The following is a 16,042-nucleotide window of genomic DNA, read 5'->3' as shown; positions in this document are numbered from 1 at the left end:
GTTTGCATTGAATAATTTGGTATGCAACATGAATTTGATATTAATTTAGCCTGATAAAACAACCAAGCAAACCAAATGGATTCGAGTGTTTCTCGAAAAACAAGTCAATCCATGGTTTGCTATTATCTAAAACCTTTTACTCTTAAATAATTTCGGTGTGAATTACACAAGTTGCTGAATTACATGGAACTTGGACGTGAATATATTAAATTGATAAGCCTCACACAGGCTCACGAGGGCGCTGTATTGCTGCTATTGCATTTCATTGGTAGGCCTACCTCTTTGCGCCACTGTTCCCAGGTTAATACAATAGTGCAATAAAAAGGGTATTTGCGGAGCAATAACACAATGTGATATCACCAGTGACGCTGGGGGATCGGCCACGTCACGGCAGGTTGGCGCAATGGATTCTTAAGAAGTGGGATTCACTTTCTCTATGATTTAGTGAACGATTTATTCAGAAATGTTTTCAAGTTGGGATATATTAAAGAGGAATAGTTTTTGTTCGCTATAGACTAGGCCTACTGTGAATGTCTAAAATGTATTCAATAGTTGAACTGGAATAAAAATGCAAGAGCTGTCTAGGCCTACTTAGACTAATTATCAGTTTTCCATGAGGCGAAGCCCAGCCCTTCAGGGGAAGTCACTGACTGAACAGGTATGACAGGTGAAAGGTAGTACTTGAAAACATCTCTCTGCTTTTAAATAGCCTAACTGGAAGTTCCACAGCTATTCGTGTCATCCTGAGGAGTTGAATAGACGAGCATTAGATACACTTCCGCGCGCGTAAAGTTGATCTATTTGGAACAGGATCACTACTACAGTGTGTATGTATGACTCTTTGACAACCACTCAAGTTCAAATATAGGATATTTATAAGATATTTCGAATTGTGTAGGGCTCCCCGAATAACACTGAGCTTTTTTTGACAGATTTGAAGAATAGAGGGTGAATGTTTCCTTCTCTGTCTTCTGCAGCTGTCTTTAATGTTTGATCAGGACAATTCCTCACCTTTGAACCGTTGGAACGACCTATCGTGGTAGGCAGTCTTTTATGTGTTTTGTAAGGAACCTTGAGTCCAACATGTTGCATTCACTCATTCTCAGAGGTCGGCTGTCTGGTCCGAACTCATTCCATATCGCAATTTCGTAGTCTATTGTGTGCTTTGTTGGGTTCATTTATTTGGGTTCATTTGTTTGGGCTATTATCAAACCAATATTATTATCAAACCAATATTACAATGTTATTCCATTTAAGATAAATACTGTTGTATTTGGTGCTCAAGTGACACACCAATGAGGTTTAGGCTAGCCTAATTTGTATCTTCATATATTTTGTACAAAAGATGTCTTTGGAATCACCCGACATCACTGCACCACCTGTACCAAAACCACGAGCACGCTACAGGATAAATAAGGCTGGAAGAAGATTATCACTTGAAAGGTGAGGTAGCAAGCTGGAGTATTCAGGCACATTTTATTTGTTTGAAAGTTGAAAATGATGTGACATTGTTTCTCTGACTCTCGACTTAGGGAATCTGTGTGGTATGATAGGCCTACAGAAGCATCGTTGCCAAGAGGGGCATCCCTTGAGGGTAACTATACCACCAAAGTTCATGTCTATAATAATAATAATAATAATAATAATAATAATAATAATAATAATAATAATAATAATAATAATAATACACAATAACCTACTATCAATCTTTTTTAGATAGGACTATTTGTTTAGACATATGTGCCGATAGACAAAAGTTATGTAATTGTAGTGCCACCTCAGTGTGGTTTGTATGGACGATTGAGACGTGATAGGCTTGCCAAAAATAAGACAAACTGGTTCTCTTCTAGTCCTCGTCCACATATCAATCTGTACTGAGATATGATGCAAATGCTTGGAATTTAAGACCAGAGATTCTATCATACAGCAGGGTAGCTTTGATCATTCCAGAACATATTCATGAATAGAACTTTTAACTGTCCAACAGAAAATTACACTCCTTTCCGTGTCCCCTCTGTGGATGTGCCTGGCGGCGGTGACTTGGCGCCTGTCAATATCCCCTACACTGAGGTGCCTTGTGAACTCCCCATCAGTCAAAGCCCACAGGAACCCACAGACGATGCAAAGCAGAGCAGTGTGCTAACACCAAGCTCGCCAACATGTCCACCCTCACACGTACCCCCACTAAGCCCCCTGGAGGCCTCTGCTCCGGAGCCAGAGCCAGAGCCAGAGCCAGAGCCAGAGCCAGAGCCAGAGCCAGAGCCAGAGCCAGAGCCAGAGCCAGAAGCACAGCCATACCCATATCCTCTGCCTGAGCCTGTGACTGAGCTTCAGCTGGAGACTGTACTAGAGTCTGTGACTGTGCCAGAGCCTCCACCCGAGCCCACAGCACCACCACCACCACCAGCGTCAGACTCCTCCAATGAAGAGGAGTACCCCATGACCCCAGACTCCCTCAAGTCAGATGACGAGATGCTTGGTGGAGAGACAGCGGAACCCCACGCCCCATCTGAGCCAGAAGGGTGAGAGAGTGTGGATGCACATGCATGCACATGTGGCCAAATGCAGGGCAGATGTAAAAGGATAAATGATTTGCCATCGATAGACCATTCATACACAGATAAAAGATCATAGAAGAAGAATTTTGATTAATCCATTAAGACACGGCGTTATACATTTGCTGTTACCAGAACGGCAATGACCGAGTCGTAGTGCATTACTAAAGGCCCTGTGTTATGTCATAGTAGAGTAGTACTAGGGTAGTTAATTTTTCAATGTCTATTACAGTGTGTCACTGGAGGTATGGTATGCATTAAGGGGCTACCATACATATCCAATGAATATGCTATTAAAACATTGTGCTTTTAAGTTACATTTTTGACGGGATAGAATTAGATTGTAATAACACACTTGAGTGACGATTTTTTTTGCAATCATGTTTTGTTTTGGTTTTCAGAGCTTTGGTCTCCAGAACTGTTCCTGATGGCCAGAGGTTTAGTTTTAAAATGGCCACACAACAACCCACCCCAACACCAATCGAAAAACAGATAGAGGCCCAGCTGGAAAAACAAAAAATACCTCGGTAAGTCCTGTCTAGCTAACCAAAGGTAAAATACTGCTGTATGTCTTTCAATGACACCACTATACTGTAGCCTCTGACTGGAGAAGGGCTTGTCAATTGAACTATTCACTCTTTGCTGTAAACACTCGAACTACATCATAACAACATATACAGTACTACATTACTAAGAGTCTTAGGTAACAGACTAAGACTTCACAATTTCGATGTTGGTTCAAATAAGGTTATAACAAAGGAGTTAAACATTTTTTAAACATTATTTTCTAACGTTTTTCTTTTCTGTCTGACAGGGCGGCCACCATTCGCGTGAGCAGGAAAAAGCAGAGCCCCTCAGGGTTAGCCAGGGCAGCCCCTCCTGCAGAGGCTCGACACGCAGGGAGCGTCGTGTCACGATCCAGCTGGCTGGACGTGTGGAAAGGGCGAAAGTAACTATCCCTGCTGCGACAAGCAAACAAAAAACACAACTGGATAAATCACACATCCATAGGCATTAACTAGAGCTTGACAGAAAACACTGGGTTTTAATAGACAAAAAACATTTATAAGCACTTTTTAATGACTTCATCAATAACAAAAATAGCCATTTTAAAAGTGAAACAGCATATGGAATAAATAGTATCTTGTAGTACATTTTCTGAGTGTGAAGCCATGATCACCTTTAACACCATAAACTGTCTGTTAATGTAATTTTTTTTCCCGAATTTCTCACAGACATAATGTCTTATGGGCAACCCTGGACGGACAGCTGATGTCACTGTGGAAAAAGCGCTCAGTAAGTACAGTACAGGATTTTTTTCTGAACTATACCTATCGTTTCCATCTTACTCGTGTGTGTCAGGTGTTGCACGCTTTTGTCATGGACTCATAGGAAAACACATGTGGATACTGTGACTCATGGTTCACTCTGCCCCTTGTATGACAGGACAAGTTCACTGAGTATGTCTTCCACGTGTCCAGCATCACCAACGTGCGGCAGCAAGGCAGTGGCCGCTTCTCCATCCACTTCGGCAAGAAGCACTTTGAGTTCATGGCCCACAATGAAGGTGGGCCCACTAACTGTGTTTTCTTCTGCACCGTAAAAAAATCAGATAATGAATGCATTATTAATCACTTAGGGAGTCAATTAAACATCTTCTAGATTGTATTTAGTCTCAGAGTACTCAATTAGTGTTGAATGAACCCTACATGTTTTTACTGTGTGTTTATCTTTACACTAGTGCATTCTGGGTAGGCTGATGGATTCAATTCTGTCACGTATTGCTCTGTCGTGTCAAGTGTTTTTTTGGACACTTTCTTTGCACAACTAGAAGAACGCCGCAACCCTCCGACCGACTCTGTTTTGTTTTGTTTTGACTTTCTCTGACCTCTTGTGTAACCCTCTCTGCCTGTCCCCAATGTCCCCTGATGTCCACAGCTGTGAGGGAGGGCTGGGTCACCTCCCTGCAGGCCACGCGAGGGACAGAGCCCCTGCCGCCACCCGACCACCACGGCCCCCTCACCATGAAGGACCCGCGCACCAAGGTGTACGCTGCCATATGCGGACACAACCTGTGGATCTACAGCAAGAAAGAGGTCTGAAAGCATCTAAATAGACAGATCCATAGATCTCTAGACTTCAAAGTTAATAGATTTTTGCACAAAACAGATTAGACATTATGCACAGATTATACTTTTTTAAAAAACAAAAAGTGAGACTTTAACCTCATACTGTATGCGTACACGCGTGTATGTATGTATCAGTGAGATGAAAGTGTAATGTCTTTCTTCATGTTCACTCTTTGATGGAAATGATGCTCTACTGCACCATAATTTTTACATTATTACATATTATTACATTATTACATTACATTGCATTTGGCAGACGCTTTATAACCAAAGCGACTTTCAAAAGAGGACATAATCAAGCCAACATCACAAGCAAATACAAAGTGCACAGGAGATATACAGAACAACAAGTGCAGTTGCAAAGAGGGGTTATTTTTTATACAAAGAGTAAATAACGAGTACACACACACACAAACTAAACTAAACTAAACATCATGTCAGGAGTCTGCCCTGGGGCAAGGCCAGTTCAAGCATTAGTCTAGTAGATTCTTTCGGAAGAGGAATGTCTTTAGTTGTTTCTTGAAGGCTGCAAGAGATGTGCTTAGTCTTGCTGCCTCGGGGAGACCGGACAATCTTGACTGGGAGTACCTAGAGCGACTGGATGGCAGAGCCAGACGGCTTGAGCTGGATGAGCGCAGTTCTCTTCCAGTAACATTTGGCGTAAGTAGGTCCTTCAGATAAGCTGGGGCCGTTCCTGTGATGGTTTTGTAGGCAAGGGTCAATGCCTTGTGCTTGATCCGGGCGGCGATCGGTAACCAGTGCAACTCAATAAATAGAGGAGTAACATGGGTCCTTTTGGGTTGATTGAATATCAACCGTGCCGCCACATTCTGGATCATCTGCAGAGGCTTTAGCGCACAAGCAGGTAGACCTGTCATGAGTGAGTTGCAGTAATAGCACCTATGTGTGACATTGTATTTGTAAATTCAAGAGTAAGCTATACAGTGCGTGGGGTAATGTCTTTTTATAGTCTCAGTTTATCTACAGTATACTGTATTGTTGGGCACACAGAGCCACTTGAAAGTGACCTAATCCCCAAGCCTTTGTGAAGTAAATGGAGGCTGAACGCATTCCTGTCTATCTGGTAGTCTTTGTTCCAAAACCGGTTTCATGGTTGAATTAGAAGACATATGCTGACATCATTTAGTGACTAAGCTTCTGACGAAGACGCACAACACGGGCGCTCCGCTTTTTCCGATTTGCATAGGCCTACTGAGGAAGACAAAAAAGACAGCCGACACATTTTGACACAGTCAATGTCAGGGTTTGTTAAAGCAAACAATAATACCTGAACATGTATGAGCTATGGTTGAGTACATTGCACATAGACAATGGATGGTGCGTAGTTATAAATGATGGTAGTTTAAAGGGCTACTAATCCCCAAATTCAATCACATGTTGAGTGTTGAGATATCCACATGAATTCTTACCGAAGTATTTTACTGACACCCCACTCTCTGTACATAATACAGTATATCAGGAGGCAGAGAAAAAAATCAAAGTGAAATGTATTCTACATGTACAGGATATCTATTGTGGTGGATGGCTATCTAGCAGTAGCTATTACATCACTATAATAACTATAATAATTACATTATCATTTTGTTATAATTACACATAGTGTCAAAACATTTCAATTAGGTAGATTAGGTTAGTGCACCTTTGTGTGGCCCCTACACATAGGGCCCTGTGGAATGTATAATGTTGTAAGAATGCACTCGTGTTCTTTATCTTGTGTTTGGGTGTGTGTGTCACAGGACTTTAACTTGGGCATCGGCATGACCTGTGTGTCCATGAACGTTGCATCAGTCAAGCAGACAGGCCGACACGGCTTCAGTCTTATCACACCATACAAGACCTTCAAGTGAGAACCTTTTGCCTGGTCACCGACACTCAATGTTACTGTGCTATTTTTTTCTTTCTTTTTTTTCTATTTGGTCTTTTTTAAGCACTTTCAGCACTTTAGAATGTGTACAAAGTTCTTTTACGAGTGAAATGCAGGATATGTAACATTATTACTCAACAAAAAAAATCACATTAATGAATAATTATACAACTATACTATTCTCCATTATATGTACATATATTTTTTTTACACTAAGTTGGACATGTAGTTCTGCTCCTCCTTTTCTGCTGTCAGACAAAATCAATTTCTGTCATTTTCTGCTTTCCTCAGTTTCTCTGCGGACTCGTCTCGAGAGCTGGGCGTTTGGTATAACTGTCTGAGCCAGGGCATCCTGAGTGCCCTGTCGTGCAGTGAGGTGGCTCATCGGCTGTGGGCCAGCCCCTGGAACAAGGTGTGTGGCGACTGCGGCAGCCCCAACCCAGAGTGGGCCTCCATCAACCTCCTGCTGGTCATCTGTGAGGACTGCGCGGGTGAGAGCAACTACTGGACTGGCCAAGAATACATTAGAGAGATACTTTATTGATTCCCAAGAACATTGAGAAAAGACTTTTCAATGCATAATCAAGCCAATCAAGTAGACATTTTGTCTTCATTTTCATTGGGAACAATAAAGTTACTCTACTCTTATATACCCTCCCACTCTAGCTGGTGCATTTAGCACTTAAGGTTTTGGGAAAGAGTTTTGCATTTGATTTGGTGTCGATAAGGCCTGTCTATCAGATAGAAGCTCTTTGATTAATCTTACGTTTTTTTTTGTTATTTCTCTATTTTTGGTAAAGGCCAGCACAGAGCCTTGGGAACAAGCAAGTCCAAAGTGCGCAGTCTGAAGCTTGATAGTAAGGTCTGGACAGAACCATTATTGGAGGTGAGTAGATGCTCAGGTGTTCTTTGGGAGCATGCAGAGATAGACAGGTAGAAGTAGACATCCTGTCTTCAGAAAGTTCACTGTCTATCAATATATCTGATGAAATATTTATTATTTGGTAGTGTTCATTACTTTCAGCTAATGGCTCAACATTTTAAAGATGGCTCTCTCATTCATAGAGAGACCATTATTTACAAAGTTGAACCTTGACTTTTCGGAGAGGAACAAATGCCTCATGAAATGTTATACTATGGTCAACGGTTCCAATTAAAAAACAAACATTCATTCTCTTTCCCGCTCTCCTGCCAGCTGTTTGTGGTGTATGGTAACAAGGCAGCCAATGATGTTTGGGGTTACAACATACCTGCAGCGGAGCAGATACTACCAGACGCTGCCACAGCAGAGAGGGAGGCGTTTATCAGAGACAAGTATGTCAAGGGCATCTATAGGAGGTCCCACCCACTGGCATCCAACAGAGACCTCCTCGAACAGGTAAGAAAATGACACAAAGTAAACCTTGGAAGGGGAAATTGGGCAGTTTTATACAGTAATAACAAATAATACAAACAAATGGTCATTGTTTTTATTTAGACTGCGCTGTATGAAAATGAGCTAGAAGTTGCATGTGTAGATGTCCAGTATAAATGTTAGGTGGTTTGTTGTTTCCATGGAAACTAGTTGAGAAATATTGTAGAATACAGACAAACTGCATTTTCTGCAAGAAATTATGCACAATTTCTGGAGAGCTCAAGTGGAAAAACACAAGAAGACACCAACATAACCTTACTTCTCATTTGAAATGAAATGATAACATAGGTATGTCACTGAACAGGTGCTATTGTAATGGATGCCAGCTAGCAGATTGGCCTGTAACATTAGTATTAGTATTAGTATCTCTCCCTCCCAAAATCTTACACAGATACTGTAAGCTTTTGACTTGTATTGAGGCCCAGCTTACAGATCATTTGATAGTGCGTCTGTCTCCTATACCAGAGCTTGCCGTGAGGTTTCGGGTTTGATACCAGATACGAGACTGTGCAGAATTGACTGGCTTATACCATGATGTCACTGACTCCTCTTTTCCATGTCCACAGAGGCTTTGCCAGGTGGTGTGTGGGCCGGATGTGGCAGAGACCTTGTCTCTGATCTGCTCGGGGGCGCGGGTCCTGTGCCGGACCGGAGATGGGCCCATCGCCCTCGCTGAACAGGCTAACCAAGCCCTACAGGTGGAACTCCTGAGGCACAATGAATTCCTGGGTATGTGTGTGAACCCCCTTCGGGCATGTACTGTACTTAACTACCAAAGAATTTAGACATTAGTATGTGTACTTTGTATCCTTTGCATCCTCTTTCAGTCACAAATGGATTCACATAATTTCATATCTGTCATAGCATAAAGGATATCTGATTTTTTTTTTGCATGAAATGGGTATCAAAACAATTGTTTTTTTTTTCATTTACAGAGACTCCAACCTTTGACCAGCTGGTGAGCTCCAAAGACAATCCAGGTAAGCATACTGAGGGTTATGAAGACTGTGTTTCTTTAAAACTACACACTCTTCTTCATACATCATATTTCTTAATACATCACAGTCTGCTTGATGAAATGTTTGTGTGTCCAACACATCACTCTGGGTTATCTTGAGAAGGGCCGCATGTATACTGTCAAGTCAAGTCAAGCCTTTGTTGTTCTAATACATCAGTCTGGCTGATGAATGGTTTGTGTGTCTCTAATCAATGCAACACTGTCTGGTCTATCTGTGATTGATTGATTGATTGATTGGTTGATTGATTGATTGATTGATTGATTGATTGATTGATTGATTGATTGATTGATTGATTGATTGATTGATTGATTGATTGGTTGATTGATATCTGTGTCAAGGCTTGAGGAGCTGTTTGTATGTCTCTAATGCGACACTGTCGACTCTGGTCTGTCTGTGGTAGGGCTTGATGAGCCTTTTGTGTGTCTCCAATGCATCACTGCATGGTCTATGTGTGGCAGGGCTTGAGGAGCTGTTTGTGTGTCTCTAATGCAGTGTTTCTCAACTGGTGGGTCGCGACGGAAGGGTCATGGGTGGGTCGCAGAGCCTTGGTGTAAAAAAAACGTAATTCTAAAAAAAAAAAATCCAACTTTTCCTGCAACAATTTACAACTTTTATTTTGATAGGCTAGTGAACTCCGTGTCATGTGTTGTCATAGATACAATCTGAATGTTAATGCGAGATAGATAGCGTGCAACCAGTCATTCGAGTCTTGGTTACATTTTGAGAATTGCATTGAATAGACTTGAACGCTAAAAAAATTGGGTCGCGACCGAATGAGAGTGGAAAATGGTGGGTCCCAAGACTGTTCCAGTTGAGAACCACTGCTCTAATGCAACCCTCTCTGGTCTATCTGGGGTCTCTAATGCAACACTGTCTGGTTTATCTGTGACAGGGCTTGAGGAGCTGCATGGGAAACTGGAGGATGAGCGCTTCCTCTTCTCACAGGAGAACCAATCGGCCGCGTGTGACGTCCTCGACCTGAGGGAGGTCATTGCCATCTATGATCGATCTGAGGGGTAGGTAGAGGCCAAGCGTCAAAGGTTAAGCCCAATACATTCCATCAGATGAACAGGCCATGTCAGTGCACAATGGAGTTGAGTTTGTCTTGACATTTTTATTCAAAGTCTGTCAACTGTTTTAAAAGTACTCGTGATGTCTGAACATAAGAGCACATTGTATTTACTAGTCAGTCTACTCTATGCACACCAATCTACCTTTGCGTAAATGTAATTGGTCACACTTGAACTGAAAAAGGCTTCTGACTTCTGTCTGTGACTTCTGTCCCAGGTCAGTTTATGAGTTTGACATGCTGACACTGACGGACAAGCTGATTTGCAATGCGAACAACCAGGAGACTCTTCTCATCCACTTACTTCACATATTGAAGGTATTGCACCTGCACCATGAATCTTATATTGTGTGCTCATACAGTTTTACTCATGTACTGAAATTATTATCCCAACAATGTCAAATAATCTTCAATAATCACCATCCAACCATACACCATATTTGCCTGTTTTTATGTGGCTTTGCTAATATGTCCCATTCCAAATTAAAGCATAACCCTTATACCAGCAATCTAAAATGATTGTATGTTCTTAATGGCAACATCTCCATCGTGTTATCTTCCTCAGGTGGTGCTTCCAGGCAATGTGCAGGAGAGTGATGTGACGGGGCTGCTGGCAGCCTCACGTGTGTCGATGCGTGAGGGCAGCGGTCTGCAGCACACGGAGGCCTGGGTAGCCCTTAGAGCCGGCGAGCTGCTGCTGTTTCCCACTGATGCCAAGAGGGCCAAGGAGAGGCTCGCCCTGTTTGGAGACCAACAACACAGTACGTTCCAGTCTTACACTCCCCTTTGCTTATCCAACAAAAGGTGTTAGAACATACAAAGCTGAGTTTTGCGAACACATACGATACGGTACATAAATCTGCAGAGACAGAAGGAGCCATTGTGTCGTTGTGATGTAACACAACAGAGAGGGGACGTGAGGACATCTTTTTAGCGTCTCTCTGCGTGTGTGGAGTTTAACACCCTTGTTTGGCTCACCATGCCTTTCCTTTGATGTCCTCCACAGATCTCAATGCTGCCGACAACAGAGTGGAGATGGACCTCGGGGAAAGGTTAGTTCTGCCGCCACAGGTGGTGCCATGTGAAAACAAATCACGGCTTTCCCTGCGGTGAGCCTCCAAAGGGCCGCGATGGCGGGGTGTCACTAGCGGCCCTTTACCCACATTTTTATTTCTTTTCTTTTTCTTACGCAGGACACTGTCGCTGCAGTTCGAGAAGCAGAGTAGCTGCACCAGCTGGTTCGGTCTGCTGCAGAGGGCAGTGCGGACGGCTCCGGCTCGGAGACCGAGCCAAGGCCAGACTCTGTACCCTGAGCTCTGCACGTCTTGTGACACAGTGCCCCCAGCCGTTCAGAAGTGCATAAGCCACATCACCAGACATGGTACGTATGGACCACCGCGTCAGTAGGAATTGAGAAACACAGCATCACTAGTATCCATGAAAATATCGTGATATTGATATTTCCCAATATCGAGCAGCCCTAGTACGTATGGACCACCGCGTCAGTAGGAATTGAGAAACACAGCATCACTAGTATCCATGAAAATATCGTGATATTGATATTTCCCAATATCGAGCAGCCCTAGTACGTGTGGAATTGAGAAACCCAGCATCACAAGTATCCAGAGCTGTACTGCCCTACAAAGGCAGCGTGAAGTAACTACATATTTTGTCAAAATGGAGTTTAGACTGAAAATGGTCTTCATTGCACCTTCTTTATCTTGTGATAAAGCCTTATGTTCAGATTCAGATTAGATTCTTTATTGTCCCATAGGGATATTTGTTTTCACATCAGACTGTTCAGTTTCATCAGGTTAGATCTTGTAGTACACATCTCATTTGCTATACATATAGACACCATTTTCACACATACGTTTGTAGACACATAAACATCCTCAGACATTCACATACAACACATATACACACATCTATTCATATACACTCTAATATACACTCCTCTACATACCTATGCATTACATTCCTCTCCTCCACACAACCCATCCATTTTCATTTTATTTTATTCTGTTATTCTTCCCTCGCCCTCATTTACCCAGCTATGCCACCAGATATGCAGCTCCTCTCATTTCCCAGCTGTGTGTGTGTGTGTGTGTGTGTGTGTGTGTGTGTGTGTGTGCATGCGTTGTGTGTACAAAAGTTTGCTCAGTGCAGTTATAGCTGAGGGAACAAATCTTTACTTGAAATGTGCTTTTTGCCAGTCCAGGGTCCTGTACCTGCGACCAGATGGAAGAAAAGTGAAGAACTGGTTCAGGGGGTTGTCTGGACTGCTTGCTATTGTGTGGGCTAGGCGTGTGATGGCTTTGTCATTTGCGTCAGTGAGGCTGGGGGTAGAGAGGTGTATTATCTTGGATGCCAAATTGGAGATTTTGATCAGTTTGTTCTTGCTAGTGACAATTAGTATGTTGAAGAAACAGGGGTAGCAGTAGAGTAGAAGAGGCTGCATGATGCTCTTGTATAGTAGCAGAAGGAGATGGGGGTCAACAGACAGTGATTTCAATTTGCGTATGATGTAGAGATGTAGATGTTCCAAATGTGTCCCATTTTAGAGATATTGATTTGTCAAATTTGCAGTAATTACAATATCCAACCTAATACCAAGGCTTTGAAGGCATTTTTCTCAGTTTCAACGTTGGCGTAGTTACTGCACATTGTGGGGCAGTGTAGTATAATAACTATATTATAGCTTCCTAAAGTAACCCTGTGCCATGTGCTATTTGAGAAATTGAGTAACATCATTCCTTGTGTGGACTTGAATACTTGCTTTGCTATTGCTTAATGTACAATACTACATCATTCATTTATTTAATTAAAGAAAGTTTTGAATACCAGTAGTTTTGGGATAATAAAGTTGTCCTGTCATGAGGCCCATATGTGTACTTGAAGCATCACGGGTCTGAGTGCATCAAGTTGTTTGTCCTCTTTGGTAAGTTTCTAGGGATAAAAGTGTCTTCTAACTGTTATGTAATCGAATGCAATACTGCCAGGCCTGAAGGTTGAGGGCCTGTGGCGGTGGGCGGTATCTAATGCGATGCTGCCAGGTCTGTAATATAATATAATGTAATGTAATTACTGCTCCCAGGTCTGAAGGTGGAGGGCCTGTACCGGCGCTGTGGCATAGCCAAGAAGACCAGCCAGCTGGTGGAGGCCCTGAGGAGGCATCCGGACTCAGCCAAGCTGGAGACGGACGATCAGGGCATCTTGGACACCGGGAGCGCCCTCAAACAGATGATCCGAGACCAGCTGGAGCTCATCCCCCAGGCACACAAGGACCAGTGGGTCCATGCAGCAGGTAATATAGGCATGAACGGCCCTCCGGGTCAGTGTGTACAGTATGTATGCATTAACATACCATATTATTGATTTTTTTCGAAATGCAAATTTATTGCCATCCTCAAAACATTTTTACACCATATGAAATAGAGGGATGTAGTTGCATCTTTGCCCCCCTCCCTTAATAAATGACACTATCAACTCTTGTCTGAAATCCAAATGTTGTGCTTGTGTTTCTCTCTAGCTGTCCCTCACGAGGCCCTGAGGCTGCAGGGGTATGCCAGACTGGTGAGGCAGCTGCCCGCAGAGAGCAGGGACATCCTACAGGTGCTGTGTGGACACCTCTACCAGTACGTATCCATCCATCCAGTCTCAGGCCCTCCGCACACCACTGCCAACAGCATTGCGGAGCACTATTGGTTCAACAGTTTTGGTTACTCCCGCACACTGCCGCAGATATGCTGTAACAAGGAATGGCCAGTTTCATCACAGCAGAGCATGGATAATCAATGAACGCCTCCAACAAAAATAGAGCTCTCCCCCTCATTGGCAGGCGACATCCGGCGCCGGTGTGCGGGGTTGTATTGAAAAGGGTGGAATTGAACTTTGGCAAAGCAGTGCTGCGCACTTTGTTGGAACCGGTGTTCAGAGACCCTTATTCATTCATCCCAGGTGATATTAGTCTCTATAGAGTAAAGCTGTAAGCAATCACACTTCCTTTTGGAGTTTGAATTGAATATGTTTACTCCTTATCAGCCCAAAGTTGCACTATCTGTGTCCTCAACGTTGTACCAGAGATATTCTAGACAGAGATACGTCATTCTAGTTCTTTTCTGGTATCCACTTTCTGTCGGGTGAACGCCCCTTCGGTTAGGAGACCTTCGGAGTCCTGAGATTGAGAATAAATGGAGTCCCCTTAACGCTGTAGATGGCGGTAGCTTACTTCTCATGCAAACACCTCAAAAATAGAAGGAGGGGACAACGCCCCCTTAGGAGACCCAACTTGAGCACACTTTTTGCATTGGGTGGGCAGGTTTTGAAGCCTCTTTATTAATCCACCCTCTTTGGTTGTACTGTAGCATCATACCATTCCAGCTAGAGATGCTATACCAAAAAGTTAAAACGCTCCAAAAAATGTTTGGTTGCTTTAACTCCTTAGAATATGTGTTCCAAAGACTTCCTTTCCCTCCGTCTTGGCACTATCTGGTGCTGTAGAAGGACCGACAATGACCCTATCCAGCTCAAGCTGTTAAAATGAACTCATTACGACAGCAACAACTGGTACTTTGATGGAACAAGCAGACCCCAAATCAAATCCACACATGGGTTTCTAATAATAATGAATGTGAGATTGGTTGGGCCAGACCATGAGGAGTGGAGTGGTGACCGCATGTCTGTCTGTCTCTCCTGTGTCCGGTCTGTTCTCTCCAGGGTGCAGGTGCACAGCCAGGAGAACCGCATGACGGCCCAGAACCTGGCGCTGGTGTTCGTGCCCTCTCTCTTCCAGGAGTTGGCCATGAACACAGACATGGTGCGGCTCACACGGGAGCTCATCATACACCACGCTCTCGTCTTCCAGGTGAGGCAATTTTTACTGTGACTGCATGCCTAGGCACAACTTTTGCTGGATGAATGGCAGCATATCTTTAATAATATCCATCAATATAATTTTCTTTCCTATATATTGGTCAATACATATTTATACTTAAAAAGAACATTATTACTCCTATGTATTATTCTAAGCAATAGCACAATTTATTTTTCATTATGACTTGGCAGTGCAAGCCAGGGAACCCTCACTGGTATTGTTTGGTCACAGAACGGTTGCCAAAGACTGCTGCGTTGAAAGTAGGGCCCATCTTAGCAACAGCAGCTATGAAACAACACACTGCTCAGCATGTATGATCTTGATTACAGCAAGGCCGAGTGTACTGTGGGACAATGGGTGCAGATTTATTGGCGACAGCAGATGTCAAGCTTATGTTTGCAAGGATAAAAGCATCTACGGAAGTTTATATTCGTATGCATATCAGGTTTATTACATGATGTACTTTTGAAATGTTTCCCAATGTAGGGTCTTTGGTCCAGAATGGCCAGTGGTGTAGTCTGTTTTTTGTAGTGGGTGTACTATATATTTGTGCTCTTCTAAACATTGAATCAATCAATTTTAGGTGGGTATACTGAAATCCCTGACATTTTTAGGTGGTTTTATACTGCGTATACCTTCTATGACAGTGATTCTCAAAGTGTGGTCCGGGGACCACTAGTGGTCCGCGAGGGGATTTCTACTTTTCCAAGACAAGCTGGCAGTAGAGAATATTTGTAAGATAATTACAAAGCTAACCATAGCTGAAGTCTCATTTCACCACAATAATTCAGGCTCGTAAATGTGAGTAATATAATAAGTAGTAAGTGATCTGCATCAAAATTAGCACCAGTCAACTGTCAATTCAACTGTCAACATTTTTGGGGTGACAAAGTGTTCCTCGATCTGAAAAAGTTTGAGAAACACTGTTCTACGTAGACTACATCACTGAGAATGGCATTTAATGTCCTGATGCCTTGATCTACAGGTCAGTGTGGAGGACACCATAGACGGTGTACAGGAGGAGCAGTTGGAAGAAGAACGGGAGGAAATCATCACCGTCTTCTAAAATCACGAAGACAAGAGCTTTCCTCCATA

General features: G+C 43.0%; 1 protein-coding gene across 2 annotated transcripts; it reads left to right on the top strand.

Annotated features, from left to right (window-relative positions):
- Positions 1–720: 720 nt before the first annotated feature.
- Positions 721–16,028, top strand: LOC134453072 (arf-GAP with Rho-GAP domain, ANK repeat and PH domain-containing protein 1). Of its 2 annotated transcripts, none has more exons than XM_063203846.1 (25): positions 721–827; positions 978–1,039; positions 1,346–1,443; positions 1,533–1,594; positions 1,988–2,522; positions 2,957–3,082; positions 3,370–3,504; positions 3,791–3,851; positions 4,002–4,122; positions 4,494–4,651; positions 6,442–6,548; positions 6,861–7,060; positions 7,370–7,455; positions 7,765–7,947; positions 8,550–8,712; positions 8,919–8,963; positions 9,895–10,018; positions 10,290–10,389; positions 10,637–10,832; positions 11,078–11,123; positions 11,265–11,452; positions 13,169–13,378; positions 13,604–13,709; positions 14,791–14,938; positions 15,933–16,028. In XM_063203846.1, the coding sequence occupies exons 3-25, from the start codon at positions 1,346–1,348 to the stop codon at positions 16,011–16,013; spliced, it is 3,279 nt and encodes a 1,092-aa protein (XP_063059916.1). In that variant the 5' UTR covers positions 721–827; positions 978–1,039; the 3' UTR covers positions 16,014–16,028. The 2 variants fall into 2 exon arrangements, with proteins under 2 accessions (XP_063059916.1, XP_063059915.1); XM_063203845.1 differs by having other exon boundaries at positions 933–1,039.
- The last annotated feature ends 14 nt before the right edge of the window (positions 16,029–16,042 follow it).

The sequence above is a fragment of the Engraulis encrasicolus genome, chromosome 7 (assembly GCF_034702125.1).
Source record: "Engraulis encrasicolus isolate BLACKSEA-1 chromosome 7, IST_EnEncr_1.0, whole genome shotgun sequence".
Lineage (NCBI taxonomy): Eukaryota > Metazoa > Chordata > Actinopteri > Clupeiformes > Engraulidae > Engraulis > Engraulis encrasicolus.
Note: the sequence above shows the minus strand (reverse complement) of the source record. Positions and strands in the feature narration are given on the sequence as shown.

Bases quoted from the DNA above. Each gene is read 5' to 3' on its own strand.
- LOC134453072 (XM_063203846.1), top strand. From the start codon at position 1,346: ATGTCTTTGGAATCACCCGACATCACTGCACCACCTGTACCAAAACCA. The intron at 2,523-2,956 runs GTGAGAGAGTGT...TTTGGTTTTCAG, and splicing joins GCCCCATCTGAGCCAGAAGG to AGCTTTGGTCTCCAGAACTG. The intron at 4,652-6,441 runs GTCTGAAAGCAT...TGTGTGTCACAG, and splicing joins GGATCTACAGCAAGAAAGAG to GACTTTAACTTGGGCATCGG.